Below are 19,152 nucleotides of genomic sequence, written 5' to 3'. Positions count from 1 at the left end.
TAGAAGAGCCAGCCCCAAGTAACCAGTGCACTGTAGACCACTAGTGGTCCATGGACAGCAGTTAGACCAGCAATGCCACAAATATCTAAAGACCTTTCTCTGAATTTGGGAATTGATGGATTAGAGATTTTAGATAAAAATCTTTTAAGATACTTTCTTGAATTTGTTTGAAGAGTAGGTGAAAAGGTCTGACGTGAAAAAATACATTAAATGGGGAAGGAGAGGAAGAGCGTAGGATATTTAACCCTGAAGTTCTATTAAGAGGGATTAGATTTAATTGATTTTTACTAAATATTGACCATTATGGAAGCCCCAGTCTTGGTTCCTTGGCTAAGGTTGAGTTGAATTTTCCCATTTTCTACTGTGTGTGGAGGGAGTGGGAAGAAGAAGAAAAACCTATTGTCTTTTAAAAATCAGTTTCCTTGTCATCAGTAACTACAATCATTATTGTACACTAATCATAACTGTGTGGTTATTGCATCCAGTCACTGCAGGGTAGAATGAAGGTGGATTGGGTGCCTTAATTATGCATTTCTATACTTGAATATATCTAGATTTCTTTTGAGTTAATCTTAACTCTGAATTACCTGGGTTTGCAATGCTTGATTTTGAGGTAATTCAACATCCCTGCAATTTGTTTTACTCTTAAGTTACTGATGTGTACTCATCCTTAACTCTGGTTTTACATAGTTTTTATCAGGGAATCAACGAGAATGAATTGAGTTATTTTACTAAATAAAATAACCTAAACTACATCGGACAAAACAAATGAAGGGGGGAAAATACATTTTTTAATAGGTACGGTTCTTGATTTTTATTTTCTGACTCACTAACTCACATCACTTTTCCCCAGTCCCTGGTGCAAAATAATAAGACCTTATTGTAACAAAACAATATGAACATTTGCTTTTATACATGTTCTAAAGCTGGCTGGAATTCTTTGAAATTTGGACAAAAATGGAAACACAATGTTCATGACTTTTTTTTTTTTTTTTTTTTTTTTTTTTGACCAGCTCAGTGAGTAATTACTTTCCCAATTGTAGGCCACTTGGTGTCTGAGAACACATCTATGACTATAAATGTACATTAATTTGTCTGTAGATTACCTGGACAATACCAAGTACCACAAACATAAAGCATTTTTGATATTGCCCAAACATTCAGTGATAGCATAAAAACATAGACAAAGGAGTCCCAACAAGGGTGTGGGTGGGGTGATCCAACAGGGATATTTGTATTTAATAAAATAAAAATCAAAGAACAAAGCCCAGAAGAGACAGTGACACTGTCTGTTGACTATTATTCAAGAGTTCTCAAAGAGTCCAAAGAGGCATATTAGTCAAGCAATATGATTGGCGAAACATCCCAAGACAGTGGAATCAACAAGGACTCAAGTTTATTTGCTAAATGGCTTCTTGTTGCTTGGCTTTCTGGGAATGGCCTATACCATACTACAGGGGGGAAACTCTGGGTCTCGATTCTGCTCCCTTTATTCAGGCAATAGCCCTTTAATCGTTAGAGTTTCTCTAAGAAAAGTCAGCAGGATTGGGCCCTTAATGTGAAACATAAAAGGGGAAAAAATCATGAGCACAGGAGTCAATCTATAGTTATGAGGGAAACTGCAGGGTTGTATTTGCTGGCTGGTGTTTTTTGTTTTTGTTTTTTATAATAGACATTTTTGCAAGGGTGGAAGTAGTTTATTCCTAAGTCATTTCACAATTATCTTTCAGAGCTGATGGTTGAATCTTGCAAAGAAGTTAACAAACAAGAGTGAAGGGCTAACAGTTTTCAAATCGCAGAGCAGAGCAAAGTCACCTTTACAGTCAGAGCTGCAAAATTCATGTAATGCTCACTAATGTTCAGTCATAGAAAACTCTAATCAATGCAACTCTGTTTAAAAACTGAAAATAGACGTATTTGTTTCCATATACCCCTGAAAATGTCAACTTCTTTGCTTAGATTCATTCTTTAAAATTGTAAATTGCTACAGATTTGTAATGTGTGTCATGACCTCTGATTCCTGTCCGATCATTTTGGCTACATATTGCAATTAATGAATCTTTTCAATAAAGGGTAAAATACTAGATTTTTTTTTTTTAACTGCCCTCAAACTGTTTTCAGTGGATCCCTCTATATATTGAATAGCATACTTTGAAAGCCATCATATTTAGCTTTCTCCTGTACCTTTTTTATATTGCTACTTTTAATGCTACAAAACACCAGCTAGCAGAAGATGGATGAGTTTTTTTCTTTATTTTACCTCTTTATTAGTATGAGACCCATCTTCAAAAATATGACAGAAAATTGCACCAGATTTGAAAGACCAAAAGCAGAAGAACCAGTGTTTAAGGATATGCTGTAGTAACAAATTAAAATTGGTTTCAATTATAAAAGATAACCCTGTCGCTATCTTAGATCATAAAATAGGTTGAGGAGTGAATAAACATATCTTTTGAGATTTGAAGAAGCCATGCCTTGGTAGTCTCATTCATCAAACCCACAACTTGACCTGCTGTCAGCTCCCTGGAGAAGCATTTGGAAAGGTAGCATGTAGATGGTAGGGCACTGGACTGGAACTCAGGAGGCCTGGCTGGCCAACTGCTGGATCTTGGGCAACGCACACAATCTTTCTGTGCCTCAGTTTTCCCACCTGTAAAATGGAAATAAAACTTCTCTAAAGTGCTTGGAGATCTGAGGATGAAAAGTTCTATATAAGAGAGAGGCATTATTACTTAATCTAAGAACTTTCATTTCACACCCAGGACAAGCCTGGGAGTTTGCTTCTTTCCAAGCAAAGGATCTACCCAGACTATTTTATCTGATACTTCATCCCTTCAAGGAAAGCTTTTACAATCTGTCCAACTATTTTCCTTGGTAATTTGCATGTGGCTAACATGCTATTTTATTGTACATACTTACTAAACTCTTAATAGGTGTCTTTTTACAAGTTTTGATGCTCCCTAAAATCTCAGCATCGAGTTCTAAAATTAGTGCCAAAAGACCCTCTTCTTTACCTGTTTTGTCAAATTGAATATACTTACCAGTGCTATAAGTAATGAATGCCCATTTTAAAGTGGATGGTAAAGTAGCCTCCCGTTTGATATACCTTCTCATACACACTGTAAAGCTATGATCATATGGGATTTTATCTTTCCAAATGGTTTTCTCTACTTGAAAAGTAGTAACTTAAAAATTGGAATGCCATTTCTCACATCTAATGTAATTTAGATTGTAGAGTGTTTCAGAGTGGCAACCTGTCTATTCCCATTTAAAGTGCCAGGCATGTCATTGTATCGTGTATAAATAATGTTATTTTGGACAAAATGGAAGATAAAACACCTTGTATTTGTATTTTCAGCCTTGAATGCTCTAGCACCTGTTTCTCAGTCCCACCCCGGAGCTGCGTCCAATGCTTCTGAGTCTGCTTCAGGGCAAAAAATTGCAGTTCCAGCAGCATCACATCATTTTTGCTTTTCAATAGATTTACAAAGTATTCACAATCTAGAGGTTGGGTTTCCAGTCAATTGCATTTTAAGGTATGATATATTTTAGCTGATGACCTTACCGTAAGAAAGGGTATTGGGTTTTGTTTTGTTTTTTTTTGTTTTTGTCCCTCTTCCACCCCCATTTTAAAAAACTACACAGGGTTTGGAATATTGGTAGCACAGGCAACCTGATGCCTTCTCGAGTAGCAGCCTTTCAGTGGTGGGCAAAACACTTTGAAGAGTTAGGGTTGCTTATAACAAATGAAAGTTGAGAGAGTTCTAGTAGTGTATAAAACATAGTATGTTCTTATATTGGATTTTCCTATTGTGCCCATCACTTGAAAATTTCAGACCATGTGATATAGACTGTCACTCAACCCTAAGAAAAGAAAGGAAGGTTGTTTGTTTCTTAGGTTCAAGTCATTTTTAGGCTCGAGTGGGATCTTCTGGATTGTAAGGGAACACACCTTCCCACCTAATTTCTAAATGGAAGAAGAGGTAGAGAAAATGCACTCCAGTACAGCAGATCTCAAATTGTCGTCATGCATCACATGTGAGCATTTCTTTTGGTAGTTAAGACAAAGAATATTTTTTTCCTATTTAGTATATTCCAAAATAATTGTGCTGACGACAGAGATGATTTTTCTTCAAAGACCCAAAGAGCAAACAAATATTCTAACTAACAAGTTGATATGCATTATCAGTTACATTTTCCGTGAAGGTCTAAACTAACTTTTTAAACAGCAGTATTTACATACACAACCAGAGAAAGTTGGACTTTTATCAGCAGCAGGAGCTTAAGCAGCTTTTTCAAATACAGATCTGGAATGGAGTAGAAATCTAAATTTCTTATTGGCTTGTGGGTTTTTTTTTGTTTGTTTAAGGGCTTATTGTTTTCAGGGTTTAAATGTAATTGTTTGTAGCTAACATCCAATTTAAATACTTGTTGATATCTGCAATCTAAGTCAGATATGAAAATTCCTTTTCCCCACACCCTTATAGAAACTAGATGCTATAGAAGGCTAAAATGTTAAATATAACTTTCAAAGTCCTAAAGATTAGCAATAACTATAAAGGGCACTTGTGTTCAAACGACAATAAACTTTGGCTCTGACTCTGCTGTTAACATAAATGGGAGCTGCTGAACATCAAGGGCCAAATTGTGATGTTGGATATGCTTGTACAACTGACATTTGCACATGCATATTCCAAAAGTAGAATTTGGTCCTAACCTTCTCGCGTCATCAACTGATGATGATTTTCCCTGACTTTCTTGCCTACAAGAATATGACAAGTTCAATTTGCCTTTTCTATTTTCTCATTAGGTACTCATATCCATTTTTTGGTAGTGCGGCACCTATTATGACAAACCCTCCTGTAGAAGTGAGAAAAAACATGGAAGTTTTTCTACCCCAGTCCTATTGTGCATTTGATTTTGCAACTGTGCCTCATCAGCTTCAGGACACCTTCTTCAGGTAGCACTTGTATTTTTATTTTATTACACAAAGCATTATTTAACTGTTTTTAATATAGAAAATATTTGTAAATCCTAAGCTTTTTAATTTAGTATCTTAGAATAATTTGTGTAAAAGAGAAATCCAGCAGTTAGTAACCAAGAATACCTAAGAGATTTTTCTTGCCCTTTGAGGCTGTATAGTCTAGCATATAAAGATCAGATTGTGCAAACTTTACTCATATTTGTGAACATTTACTTAAACAGGAAATGTGGTGATATCAATTGGAGCATCTGTTTGGGTAAATTCTTATCAAAGTAAAGGCTACATGATGTAGCCTGGAAAAAAACAGTTTTGCTTTCACAGAATCATAGTAAGTTTTCTAGGTGTGTAACCTATGCTAGCTGGACTTGGAGTCTGTCAATCAAACTAGCCATAACCTGTGAAACATAGTTGCTGTAAGGATTAGAAAAATGAAATTGTTTGTAGTGGAATGTTTCCCCACTACATTGCTCCCTTTTTGTAGGCATGTGAATAGGGTGGAGAATAGCTTTCACACATACTCCCACCATAAAGCCTAAAACAAAGTGGCATTTTGGAAAGAAGGGTAGAGGAGAGAGGTTTTGTAGATGCAGTAAATAAATCATGATTGGTATTTTCAGAAATGGAAAAGACCTATAAGATCATCCAATCCATCACCATGTCAGTGCAGGATTGTTCTCTGTATAGAAACTGGAACAGGGTAGCGATCTAGCCAAAGTGACGGAATGAAGGAGAAGATGCAGAGTTGTGAGTCAGCCTTTTTCCTGTGGGAATGAAAGGTATCAAGGGTATATTTATGCTGTAGTAAGAATGAGCTAGATTGGTTTGGGAAGTTATTTCTTGCTTTTCCATGTAGGTGAATGTTATCTTTTTGTCTGGCCTACTGATACTAAAATACTCTTCTGTATTTCAGGTTACCACTGCTGGTTGAATTGTGGCACAAAGATAAAATGACTAAAGACATACTTCTGGGAGTTGCCAGGCTGCAGCTTTCAAATGTTTTGGGCTTGGAAAAAACCCGATTCTTGGGTACTAATGGTGAACAGTGTTGGCGTCAGACCTGTAGTGAAACAGTTGGTGTTATGGCAGCACAAGGGTAAAACCTTTTTTAAAAAAAAAAATATATATATATATAGTTTGCATTACAGCATGTCTTACTTCTTTAATTTTATTTGTTTAATATTTTCTTCTGATAAAAGAATTCCTTCCTCCCTCTATTTACCCCTTATCCTACTTTGAAAACCTTTTACTCTTAACTTACATTTAAATCATTAGGTCAGATGCTTGAAAGGGATAGAACTTTACATTCATTGAATTTTATGAATAACTGTAATACATACTGTCATGGTAGTTGGGGTTGATTTTTTTTCCATGTTTTAACAACTTTACAGAATTTCTATATAGAAAAATGTACCTATTATAACTTGATATTCAAAGTGCTGTAGAAACTTAAAGTATTGCTGAAATTTCTGGTAAAATTTGAAAATAGGTAAGAAATGTATGACTGTCCAAAGAAATATTCAGTTGAGCTGCTCTTTGAAGGGATTCTATCATCCTTGTAGGTCAGATTGGGCCCCCAACTTACATTTTTGTAAAACCAAGCCCTGGTCTACACTACAAGTTTAGGTCGAATTTTTAGCAGCGTTAGATCGATTTAACCCTGCACCCATCCACACAACGAAGCCATTTTTGTCGACTTAATGGGCTCTTAAAATCCACATCTGTACTCCTCCCCGATGAGGGGATTAGCACTGAAATCTACATCGCCAGGTCGAATTTGGATTAATATGAACGCAATTCGACGGTATTGGCCTCCGGGAGCTATCCCAGAGTGCTCCATTGTGACCACTGTGGACAGCGCTCTCAACTTGGCTGCACTGGCCAGATAGACAGGAAAAGCCCTGCAAACTTTTGAATTTCATTTCCTGTTTGGCCAGTGTGGCAAGCTGATCTGCACAAGTGACCGTGCAGACATCATCAGCAGAGGTGACCATGGAGTCCCAGAACTGCAGAAGAGCTCCAGCATGGACCGAACGGGAGCTCCTGGATCTGATCGCTGTATGGGGAGACAAATCTGTGCTATCAGAACTCCATTCCAAAAGATGAAATGCCAAAATATTTGAAAAAATTTCCAAGGGTATGAAGGACAGAGGCTATCACAGGGACTCGCAGCAGTGCCCCATGAAACTTAAGGAGCTTTGGCATGCCTACCAAAAAACCCAAGAGGCAAACGCCCGCTCAGGGTCAGAGCCCCAGACATGCCGCTTCTGTGATGAGCTGCCTGCAATGCTAGGGGGTGCCCCTACCACTGCCCCACCCCTGTATGTGGACTCCTGCAAGGGGGAAGTCTCACGCCAACAGGGATGAGGATTTTGGGGATGAGGAAGATGATAGCGCACACCAGGCAAGTGGAGAAACCGTTCTCCCCAACAGCCAGGAACTGTTTATCACCCTCTATCCAATACCCTCCCAAGCCAGGCTCCTGTACCTTGAAGGCAGAGAAGGCAGCTCTGGTGAGTGTACCTTTGTAAATATAATACACCGTTTAAAAGCAAGCGTGTTTAATGATTACTTTTGCCTGAAGACTTGGGATGCATTCGCGGCCAGTACAGCTACTGGAAAAATCTGTTAGCATGTCTGGGGATGGGGCGGAAGTTCTCCAGGGACATCTCAATGAAGCTATCCTGGAGGTACTCCCAAAGCTTTTGCAAAAGGTTTCTGGGGAGGGCAGCCTTATTGCGTCCTCTATGGTAGGACACTTTTTACCACGGCAGGCCAGTAGCTCGTAGTCTGGAATCATTGCATAAGAAAGCATGGCAGCATGTGGTCCAGGTGTTTGCTGGCATTCAAGCAACATCCGTTCTTTCTCTCTGTGTTATCCTCAGGAGAGTGATATCACTCATGGTCACCTGGTTGAAATAGGGGAATTTTATTCAGGGGACATCAGAGGTGGCTGTTCCTGGTGGGCTGTTTGCCTGTGGCTGAAAAGAAATTATCCCCACTGTTAGCCATGCGGTGGGGGGAGGGGTGAAGCGATCATCCCAGAGAATTAATTGTGTGTGTGTGTGTGTGTGGGAGGGGGGTTAGTTGGGTTTGTGCTGCATGTTAACCCAAAAACATCAGCCCCTCCTTTTAAATGGCCAATGTGTCTTTTTCAATTTTACTCTCCCTTTTTTTCCTCCCACAGCTGCAAATGTTTCAATGCTGTGACTAGCATGTCCATCCCAGAGGCTAGCGCAGATAAGAAGGCGAAAAAACACACTCGCGATGAAATGTTCTCTGAGCTCATGCAGTCCACCCAAACTGACAGAGCCCAGCAGAATGTGTGGAGGCAGACAATGGCAGAGTCCAGGAAAGCACAAAATGAACGCGAGGACAGATGGCTGGAGCAACAGGAGAGGTGGTGGCAGCATGATGAAAGGAGGCAGGATGCAATGCTGAGGCTACTGGAGGATCAAACTGATATGCTCCAGCGTATGGTGGAGCTGCAGGAAAGGCACAGACTCCACTGCAGCCCCTGTGTAATCAACCGCCCTCCTCCCCAAGTTCCATAGTCTCCTCACCCAGATGTCCAAGAATGCGGGGGGCGGGAGAGTCTCCGGGCACCCAACCACTCCACCCTAGAGGACTGCCCAAGCAACAGAAGGCTGGCATTCAATAAGTTTTGAAGTGCAGTGTGGCCTTGTCCTTCCCTCCTCCACCACCCCTCCCGGGCTACCTTGGCAGTTATCCCCCTATTTGTGTGACGAATTAATGAAGAATGCATGAATTTGAAACAACAATGACTTAATTGCCTCTGCAAGTGGTGATCAAAGCAGGGGAGGGCGGTTGGCTTACAGGGAAGTAGAGTGAACCAAGGGAGCAGGTTTTCATCAAGGAGAAAGAAACAGAACTGTCACACCATAGCTTGGTCAGCCATGAAACTGGTTTTCAAAGCTTCTCTGATGTGCAGCATGCCCTGCTGTGCTCTTGTAACTGCCTTGGTGTCTGGCTGCACGTAATCTGCTGCCAGGCGATTTGCCTCAACTTCCCACCCTGCCATAAACATCTCCCCTTACTCTCACAGATATTGTGGAGCACACAGCAAGCAGTAATAACAATGGGAATATTGGTTTCGCTGAGGTCTAACCGGGTCAGTAAACTGCGCCAGCTTTTAAACGTCCAAATGCACATTCTACCACCATTCTGCACTTGCTCAGCCTATAGTTGAACAGCTCGTGACTACTGTCCAGGCTGCCTATGTATGGCTTCATGAGCCATGGAATTAAGGGGTAGGTTGGTTCCCCAAGGATAACTATAGGCATTTCAACATCCCCAACAGTTATTTTCTGGTCTGGAAAGTAAGTCCATTGCTGCAGCTGTTCATACAGACCAGAGTTCCTGAAGATGCAAACGTCATGTACCTTTCCCAGCCATCCCATGTTGATGTTGGTGAAAAGTCCCTTGTGATCCACCAGTGCTTGCAGCACCGTTGAAAAGCACCCTTTTGCGTTATGTACTGGCTGCCTTGGTGGTCCGGTCCCAAGATAGGGATATGGGTTCCATCTATGGCCCCATCACAGTTAGGGAATCCCATTGCAGCAAAGCCATCCACTATGACCTGCACATTTTCCAGAATCACTACCCATGATAGCAGCAGCTCAGTGATTGCACTGGCTACTTGGATCACGGGAACCCCCACAGTAGACTTGCCCACTCCAAATTGATTCCCAACTGACCGGTAGCTGTCTGGCGTTGCAAGCTTCCACAGGGCTATGGCCACTCGCTTCTCAACTGTGAGGGCTGCTCTCATTTTGGTATTCATGCGCTTCAGGGCAGGGGAAAGCAAGTCACAAAGTTCCATGAAAGTGCCCTTACACATGCGAAAGTTTCGCAGCCACTGGGAATCATCCCAGACCCGCAACACTATGCGGTCACACCAGTCTGTCCTTGTTTCACGGGCCCAGAATATGCGTTCCATGGCATGAGCCTGCCCCATTGCCACCAGGATGTCCAAATTGCTGGGGCCCGTGCTTTGAGAGAAGTCTGTGTCCATTGTCTTCATCACTCTCGTCGCCGCGCTGCCATCGCCGCCGCCTCCTGCTTTTGCAGGTTCTGATTCTGCAAATACCGCATGATAATGTGCAAGGTGTTTACAATGCTCATAACTGCCGTGGTGATCTGAGCGGACTCCATCCTTGCCGTGGTATGGCGTCTGCAGGAGTGCAGAATGGTAGCATAAGCAGTCGTTCAGTGTCAATGGTTTGCAGACCTACTGCACCGTCTGCTGCCAGGACCCAACAGTTGAGTGGGCTGCATGCTTGCCGTGTTCTGGGGAGACAAGAGCAGCCGAGCAGTGTTGCAGCGGAAGCGGCCCTGCGAGACCAGCAGGAGAGCAGAGTGGCAGTGGAAGCAGTGGCTGACGACCTGCGAGGTGGATTCATGAGAGTAGGAGAGCAGAGTTGAAGCGGGAGCCCATGAGAGACAACATGGAGAAATTCACTATTGAGACGAGCAGGAGAGTAGAGTGACAGCAGAAGCGGTGGTTCAATGACAACAGTTAACAGTCCTACTGCACTGTCTGCTGAAAGCAGTGTGGCTCCCACATGAAAAAAAGGCGCAAAACGATTGTCTGTTGTTTTCACAGAGGGAGGGGCGACTGACGACATGTACCCAAAATCACCTGCAACAATGTTTTTGCCCCAGCAGGCATTGGGAGCTTAACCCAGAATTCCAATGGGCAGCAGAGACTGCGGGAACTGTGGAATAACTACCCACAGTGCAACACTCCAAAAGTAGACGCTAGCCTCGGTACTGTGGATGCACTCCGCCGACTTAATGCACTTAGTGGGAACCTACACAATCGACTGTATAAAATTGCTTTCTAAAAATTGACTTACCCCAAGATTTCACAAAACTGATTGGAAAGCCAATATAAATATTTCTTGTAATTTGTATATAAATAAACATTCCCTTCTGGTGCTGTACAAATGATAGTACTAGAGTATGAGAAACTGAAACTTAAATTGACTGACTGACTGTCATTTTCCAAGTTAAGAAATGCAAAGATAATCAGAACAAATAGTGAAAAGTAAATTTAGATTTATCTTTTTTTAATAATCTGAAGTGGTATTAGTAACATGTAAGGACATTTTGAAAAATAAAAATATTTTAGGACAGTGTCCCTATTAATATCTGTAGACTATAAATATATTGAGAATCATGGACAGTTTCTCAGTATTGCATTAAGTCAAATTTTTCTTTTGCCTGGGAAACAGGCAGTTGGACAACAGTAACATCAGGCACCATTAAGAGAGTGACAGAGCTGAAAATTCCCACTAATTATTTGTTTGGACAAGTTATGTTTTAAAAATGTTGTGGCTTTTACCTCCTGGAAATAACGTAGCCTATAGCTGGATGTAGTTTTTTCAGATCCAGCTGTAAACACAGCTGCATCCTCCTTCCATGCAAGTTATTAGGTCTGGGTCTGTTCTTAGCTGACAAAACATAGGCTGTAATTGTTGTTGGCTTTTTTCTCTTTCTCTACATTTTTTGTTTGTTTGTTTGTTTGTTTTTAAATTAGGATAAATACATCTTGGATTGCTCTTTTCGTTTTGGAACATATTATTCTTTTAAAACTTCCCAGCTTGAGGCTGCCCAAAATGAATGTCACTTCCTCAGTATGAAACTTCAGAGTTAGTATGATCAAAGCTTACAAACCTTTATATGTTTGTAATCTTGGGTGACTACAGAGAAGGAGTAGTAAAGTAAAACCCATTCATTAAGGCCTTCATTCAGGAAAGCACTTAAGCCTATGCTTCACTTTAAATATGTGCTTAAATCCCATTGACTTCAATGCAAGTTAGCTATATGCTTGAGTGCTTTCCTGAATCAGAGTGCACGAGGCTTCATTTAGGTGTCCTAAATCAGTATTGTGATCTATAAGAAACTCAGCAGGAGTTTGTTGGACAGTGTCCTTTAGAGGACTTTCTAATAGTACAACTTATTAGAAATTCTCACATTTAGGGGCCTCAACCTTTACACATTATATAAGGTCCCAGTGAAATCAATGGGAGTTTTGCCATTAACTTCAATAAGGCAAGGATTTCACCCTTAATTTGTAAATGTAACCGTATGTGTAGCTCTTTGCAGGATCATGGTCTAAATTATGACTTCCTTTATAGAATCAAATGGACTTTTCCACAAGAGTGAAAATTTCTGTTCAAAATGAAACACATGGCAGTATTGTACAAAACTTAATCACTAATAGATGACACTTTCAAAAATGTAATTAGCATGTATTTTTACTGTGCAGTGAATTTTAGATACTCTCGTTTGACATAAAGTATTCATTATAATACTACATATTAATTTGATCATGTTCAAAGAGACAATTTACCTTAACATCTCATCTTTTTATGTAAACTACTTACATTTAATATAACCTAGCAAAATAAAAATATTTTTGAATTTGTTTTCAGAAAATCAGAAGTTTAGACAGTTCTGAGAAATTAATTTAATATATGCTTACTTATTCCACTCTCAAATGTAGTTAACTTTTTCCCTTGGAAAATAGAATGTAACATAGGTGTAGTTTGACTTTTATATTTTTGGGGGCAGCTCCAGATAAGGTCAGTGGGGCCACATGCGGGGCAAGGGGGAGTTCTGCACCTGCCCAAGGCTTGCAGTTTGCCAGAGGTGGGATGGGAGAGGGGCAAACATGCCCCCTGCCCTCCCCAAACTACGCCTATGGAATATAGCTGTTTAAAACCTTTTAAAAATACTTCAGTATCTCTTTTTAAACAATGCTGAATAAAGAAGAACTTGGATCAGAACATTTGATCCATTTGTACATGGTGGGGGAACAGAGAGATTCTGTGAGGATGCAGGGTCAGGAAAATTTCTTCTAACCTTCCCTTGCAAGTTACTCCATGACCACTACTACATATTCAGGCCTTCAGCAGACTCTCTAACTTTTATATGCCACCTTTCCCTGCAGGATTCAAATGGTAAATCGGCATTGTTGGCCACAAACACACACTGTACTAAAACAGCCCTCGATGTTAATGGTTGTTGCCTTCATGTCCACGGTGTCTATATGCATGCTTTTCTTATCTAAACATCCTCTTCTCATGTAAAAAAAACACTGGTTCCACTGCCTTCCACACCCAGAGGGATGGAGCAGGCAAAATTTTCTCCTTGGTTAGTGGGCATCATTTATTCTCTGTATACTCACAAATTGTAAAAAGGGCCTCTTTTTATTTCTAGAATAGTAAATCTCTTATTGAAGACACTTCGTTGTTGTACTGAAACTGATATGCATTGTCATGAGACTCCCTAGATGGGGTTTAGATTTTCTTTATAGGATGTGGGAAGAAATAATTACCCATTCTAAAGTGAGCATTAGGAACCTGCAGACTTCTCACTTGTGAATACATTCTGTATAAAACATATTTGAGACTGGGGCTTTGGAAGGAATAGTTCTCACTATCTCGGAGGAGGTAGCTGCTCTGATGAAACAAGAGGACAGTTAGTGAGAAAATGGTTAAGTTAAAATGTCAAGAGTTGAAAGTGGAAAAGATAGTTAAATTCAATGGGCAGGTGTATTGATTAAAAGAATAGTATTCAGGCATGTTGCTAAGTCAGAGGTGGGCAAACTACGACCCGCAGACCACATTTGGACCGCGGGACCCTCCTGCCTGGCCCCTGAGCTCCTGGCCCGGGAGGATAGCCTTCGGCCCCTCCCCTGCTGTTCCACCTTCCCCGCAGCCGCTGCTCACTACGCTGCCAGCGCAATGCTCTGGGCAGCAGCATAGTGAGGCACAGCTGCCTGTCCTGGTGCTCTGAGTGGCATGGCTGTAACGCCCCCAGCCGGGTGGGGGGGTGGATAGAGGGCAGGGGAGTTTGGGGTGTGGATAGGGGTCGGGGTGGTCAGAGGTCCCGGGGGGGCAGTCAGGAAGGAGGGGAGGTTGGATGGGATGACAGGGGGGAAGTCAGGGGTGGGGTCCCCGGGGGCCATCAGGGGACAGGAAGCGGGGGAGGGTGGATGGATGGGGCAGGGGTTCCCAGGGGGCCATCAGGGGACAAGGGGGTTGGATGGGCAGGGGTTCCCAGGGGACCATCAAGGGGCAAGAAGCAGGGGGGTCGGATAGGGGGCGGGGGCCGGCCACGCTTGGCTGTTTAGGGGGGCACAGCCTCCCCTAACCAGCCCTCCATACAATTTCAGAAACCCGATGTGGCCCTCAGGCCAAAAAGTTTGCTCACCCCTGTGCTAAGTAGTATACCAGTTATGTTAACTTTTTATAATTGATTTTTAAAAAGTTAGGCATACAATTGAATATAGGGTTCATGGAGTAAATTCAGTTGCAGAATACTTCGATCAAGTATATTTTTCAGATTGCAGATTTAAGATTGTAGCCCCAGTTGAAGGATTAAGTCTTTTTGTAGTGTTATGTGTAATAAGTTTTCTTTTTTTTCCGTGATTTTTTTCTAAGGAGCAACAAACAGTCTTAACTGTTCTTGAAACAGTGATAGATTGTGTACTTATTACTGTAAGTTCTGTAAAATAATAGTGTTTTAGCACTCCCATGCAGCATGCTATGCTTTGGAAGAGATTCAAACAGACTACACTGTAAACTTGTTCAACCTTTTAGCCTTGCTGTTCTACACCACTTTGCCGTAAATGAACTACAGTAAGTTTTTTTGGCAACTTCCAACAAAAATTAAAAAATAATCATTCTTATGTAATTTTTAGGACAAACAATAGGATAGCAGAAGTTTCTTACACTGTGACTCTGGAAGATTATGGGCTTGTGAAAATGCATGAAGTTCTGGTATCGGATTCTTCTCAGGTAAATTATACATTAACCTAATCCTTTTTCTTTAAAGTTTCAATTAAAGTTAATGAAATAAGTAAAATTGCATTATTTTCATAATCAGTGTTTAGGTGCTGGGCAGCAGCAGATCCCTCCACCTCAGCCTCATCATGTCCCAGAAACGGAGCCAGAGCCACGAGAAACTCTTGAATACAAAGCAGCACTTGAGTTAGAAATGTGGAAGGAAATGCAAGAGGACATTTTTGAGAACCAGGTTCCTTTACCTATATTTTTATAACAAAATTCAGACTGCATCTCTGCTTTAGTGACAATTAACAAAATGGGGAAAAATCATTAAACACATACTTTCTTTATTTTACTTTACTCGTAGTTTAAAAAAAACCCAAACAATTCAGTTGGCTGATACAGGATCATGTGACAGAGCTTTTCTTACTGGTCAGTAGTAGGTTACTTCTTGATCACCTAGCAATAGACTGAAGTAGGTTTTTATGACCCTGTGAGCTAAAACAGCGTTTCGCAAACTGTGGGTCACGACCCCCCCCAAAGAGTACCAGGGGGTTTGTGGGATGTTGGGGGAGGGAGAAGGAAGGTATTGGGGAGAGGGGGCTGATGTATGTTTCCACCCTCCAATGTTTTCTTCTGCTACAATATCTATGGAGGCGAGAGTGGGCCCTGGCTATGTTTCCTCTCCCATGCACATAGAATCATAGGACTGGAAGGGACCTCGAGAGATCATCTGGTCCAGTCCCCTGCATTCATGGCAGACTAAGTATTCTCTAGACCATCCCTGACAGGTGTTTGTCTAATCTGCTCTTAAAAATCTTCAATGATGGAGATTCCACAGCCTCCCTAGGCAATTTATTCCAGGTTTGTTTGGTTTTTGGTTTTTTTTTTGGCCATAATGTTACTCTGTTGACTCATTTTAGCTTGTGGGCCACTATGACCCCCAGATCCCTTTCCACAGCATTTCTTCCTAGGCAGTCATTCCCCATTTTGCATGTGTGCAACTGATTGTTCATTCCTAAGTGGAGTACTTTGCATTTGTCCTTACTGAATTTCATCATATTTACTTCAGACCATTTCTCAACATGGGTGGGGGGGAGTGGCTGATATGGTGCATAAGATTGGGCTCTCTACCTGGGTTGGGTAGGTAGCACCTGGTGGAGACACCTGGCCCAGGGAAGATTCAGAGCATGTGACCAACCACTGGGGGCAGGAAGGACAGGGCACAGGCAGCTCGGCAGGGGACACTGGTGCCAGCCACTGAGGAGGTAGGTGCACTTGGTGCTAGCTACGGAGGGGCGGAGGAAAGGGCATTGGGCACCCAGCACCCACTCCGACTGCTGAGTCTCAGTAGCTCTGCTTGCTCCCCCTCCTATCACTTTGGTGGTCTAAACATGATTTTTTGTGCTTCTGATTTTCAGACTGCCTACCTTGTAGATTCCTGGGGGCCATGTTAATAGAGGTGATCCCCGAGGAGGTCATTGAAGGAAAAAGTTTGGGAACCACTGACCTCAAATATATCCCTGAGAATATTTCTAAAAGATATACTAAAACGTATAGATTCTTGACTTTTTAAACTTCATGAAATACTGTAAGCCCTCGAGTTGAAAAGATGACCACTGTTGGGTATTATCGTCTAACTTTCTCCCGCTATTCAACCTGCGTATTTTTATTCTCTGTTAAAATCTACTGCTTAGGATTTCTTGTCCATTGCTGTCCTTCAGTTCATGAAGTCATTATATTTATATCATAGGCATTGTTTCAAGAATAGTGGTAATCGTTCTTATAAATGATCACATGTTGCTTTTAAAAGAATTAAAAAAAAAAAAAAAAAGGGACCCTGCATTTAAGTACGAATTTTTTTATCCTACTAAATATATAAAAAGATAATTATTGCATATCATACTGTGTGTATGTTGTACTGCTAAATGCTATTAAAGTACAAGGATATTTCAATATCACTATATGTGTTACACTATTAAAGCAGATGCAGAGTGGCTCAATGTATTAAATAGTTTTAAAAAGTATTGTTCATGGCATCCTTCTACTAAAAGCCCTGCATGTTCAGTATCCTGCTCTCTCTACAGGTCAGATTTCCCTAGGAGTTCTGCTCATGTAAAACCAGAATATTTTAACTAAAATCTGCTATGTGCATCTGAGAACAGAATTTTGTTCTCATTCTTCAGGAAGACTCTCCTAAATAATTACTTCACAGCTGGTTAGCTGTGCATTTTAATTTTTTCTGTAGCCTTTATGTTATTGACTTTCAAAGGTGAAGTGTATTTTTGTTTGTGGTTTTTTGTTTTTGTTAGCTAAAAAAGAAGGAGTTGGCTCACATGCAGGCACTTGCAGAGGAGTGGAAAAAAAGGGATAAAGAAAGAGAAGCATTAGTAAAGAAAAAGGTAAGGAAAGTGACCTGTACAAATTCTTTTGCAATATGATAACTTCAAACAAGACCATAGCTGGGGATGTGCGGCAGACAAAATCCTTCTTTCAAACTACATCTAGAACAAAGGCCACTGTGCTACCAATCACGGTACTGAGGTAGTGTATTAGAAAGAGAAAAAGGATCTCTGCCATGCCATGTAATTTCTGTATTAGCTAGCTTTAATATTTGGAGATTTGACTTGCCTTCTATATAGTATAGAAGTTCATCTCTAATTTCTGATCCTAATACATGCATGTTTTAAGTTTCATTACTGTTCTGTTATATAAATATTGGAGTATATATATCTGGAGCTCTGGGCTTATCTAAAATTGGGATTTTATTACAAGAAAAAAATCAAGAAATCAGTGCTTGTTTTTAGGTCGCGGAATATACAAATTTGGAAGAACAACTTCAGAAAACCTTGACAGATTTAGAGAAGCGTGAACGACAGCTTGTCAGTGCAGAATCAGAGGTAAAAAATACTTATCAATATGTCAAAGAGAATGTTTAAATTCTGCACGTATATGTACTTTTTCTTGAGCTTTCCTATGGCCCCCATTCTGGACTCTCTTAGCAGTATGTGTGGTTATGGGGACTTATTACCCCCAACATGAATATCATTCCATTTCATCAGCTTCTTTTGAAGTTTGTGGACAGAGATAAGAGTGCAGTTTTATTTCTGGTATCTGTTTGGCAACACTCTGCTTTCACCTAATTCACCTGTTCATTTGCGGTGATGGGAAATCCGAATTGTGTGACATCCGCAACAGTAGTATGTGTGCAGAGAAGATATCTGGCTAGGCTGTAGATGACGCTGGAAATATTCTTGGGGAAAGACTGAGGTCATAGTTAATGTTTTGCATTACAGTGCAAGTCAAATGAATTTGGTGAGTGTATTACATACCTGCATCTGTTAGAAATGGATATCACTTTTCTGTGGGGGGCCACACTCTCATTGACTGTGTGATTTGATGCGTGGGTGAAAAGGTACAGGAAAAAGTTTCTCTATTGATTTGCAATTTTCTTGCTTTTTAGGTTTTGTGAGTGGGCGGGTTATGCCCTAGATGTGCCTAAACTGACTTTAACAAAGTCTCTGTTTGCTGTTTTCCTGGGTGGCCTTTTTTTGTTTAAGGACAGCAGTTGGGAAGGAGGGTGTGTGTAGAATATGGACGTGGGGTAGACTTGACAAAAGGCAGAAAGACAGGTATTAAGTGTCTTTTGTGCAGTGGCTGTAGTAGTGGTCTAAAGTGGGGAGGAGTTCTCCAAGACCTCACATCCACAAATAGCTCCCCTTGTCAGCCTCCCCTTATAAGGACTGCATTTTTGTATGCATCATCATCATTACCCAGTAGTGGCACCACCCCAAAGTGTTACCATCCCATCCTAGTACAAGTGGTTCTGAGTTGGGGACGAGGGCATTAATCTGCACGCAAGGGCATTCTGCCTTCCACCAGCTCTAATTCTTGCCCCTTTTACAGAGACTCCTGCTTCTGCCTCAGAGCTCCTTTTGTTGTCTGAGCAGCCTCATCAGAGCCACCAGATGTGTTTGCCTGCTGGCAAGTGAGCAGAAGGTTGCTGGGTGGAGAAGTTGCTTAGAGAGGAACCCTACTCCCCTATTCTAACAGCTTCAGAAAGAGACTCCCCCGCCTCCTCCCTGTTCCCACTCCAACATACAAGAGTGCTAAGCAGGGACTGGATGGGCTGAATTGTCCAAATTCTGGCAACCAGTTAAAATGTGTGTGCTGTATATTTTCTAGGGTGGCAGCCCCAAGAACAAGGGAGAAAGAGGAGCAGCAGCACCTAACAATGCTGCTGGGTCCAGGTGGATCTTCTACATCAGGGGAGGAGAAAGCTAATTGTGGATATGGGGTGGGGAAGGCTTCCCTATTGCCCCCTTTCTGGACATTTTCTTAACAGTGTAGGTG

At 41.2% G+C, this 19,152-nt stretch overlaps 1 protein-coding gene across 1 annotated transcript in view; it reads left to right on the top strand.

Annotated features, from left to right (window-relative positions):
• CEP120 (centrosomal protein 120) overlaps positions 1 to 19,152 on the top strand; it is a 72,440-nt gene that overhangs the window by 20,865 nt on the left and 32,423 nt on the right. Inside the window, exons 9-15 of the mRNA XM_074953033.1 lie at positions 3,359 to 3,536; positions 4,811 to 4,960; positions 5,895 to 6,077; positions 14,715 to 14,811; positions 14,900 to 15,049; positions 17,112 to 17,201; positions 17,607 to 17,699. Coding sequence (XP_074809134.1) covers positions 3,359 to 3,536; positions 4,811 to 4,960; positions 5,895 to 6,077; positions 14,715 to 14,811; positions 14,900 to 15,049; positions 17,112 to 17,201; positions 17,607 to 17,699 — 941 coding nt within the window. The remainder of the gene's footprint in view (positions 1 to 3,358; positions 3,537 to 4,810; positions 4,961 to 5,894; positions 6,078 to 14,714; positions 14,812 to 14,899; positions 15,050 to 17,111; positions 17,202 to 17,606; positions 17,700 to 19,152) is intronic.

Source organism: Natator depressus, chromosome 5 (assembly GCF_965152275.1).
Source record: "Natator depressus isolate rNatDep1 chromosome 5, rNatDep2.hap1, whole genome shotgun sequence".
NCBI classification, from domain to species: domain Eukaryota; kingdom Metazoa; phylum Chordata; order Testudines; family Cheloniidae; genus Natator; species Natator depressus.
This window is presented reverse-complemented; position numbering and strand designations above follow the sequence as displayed.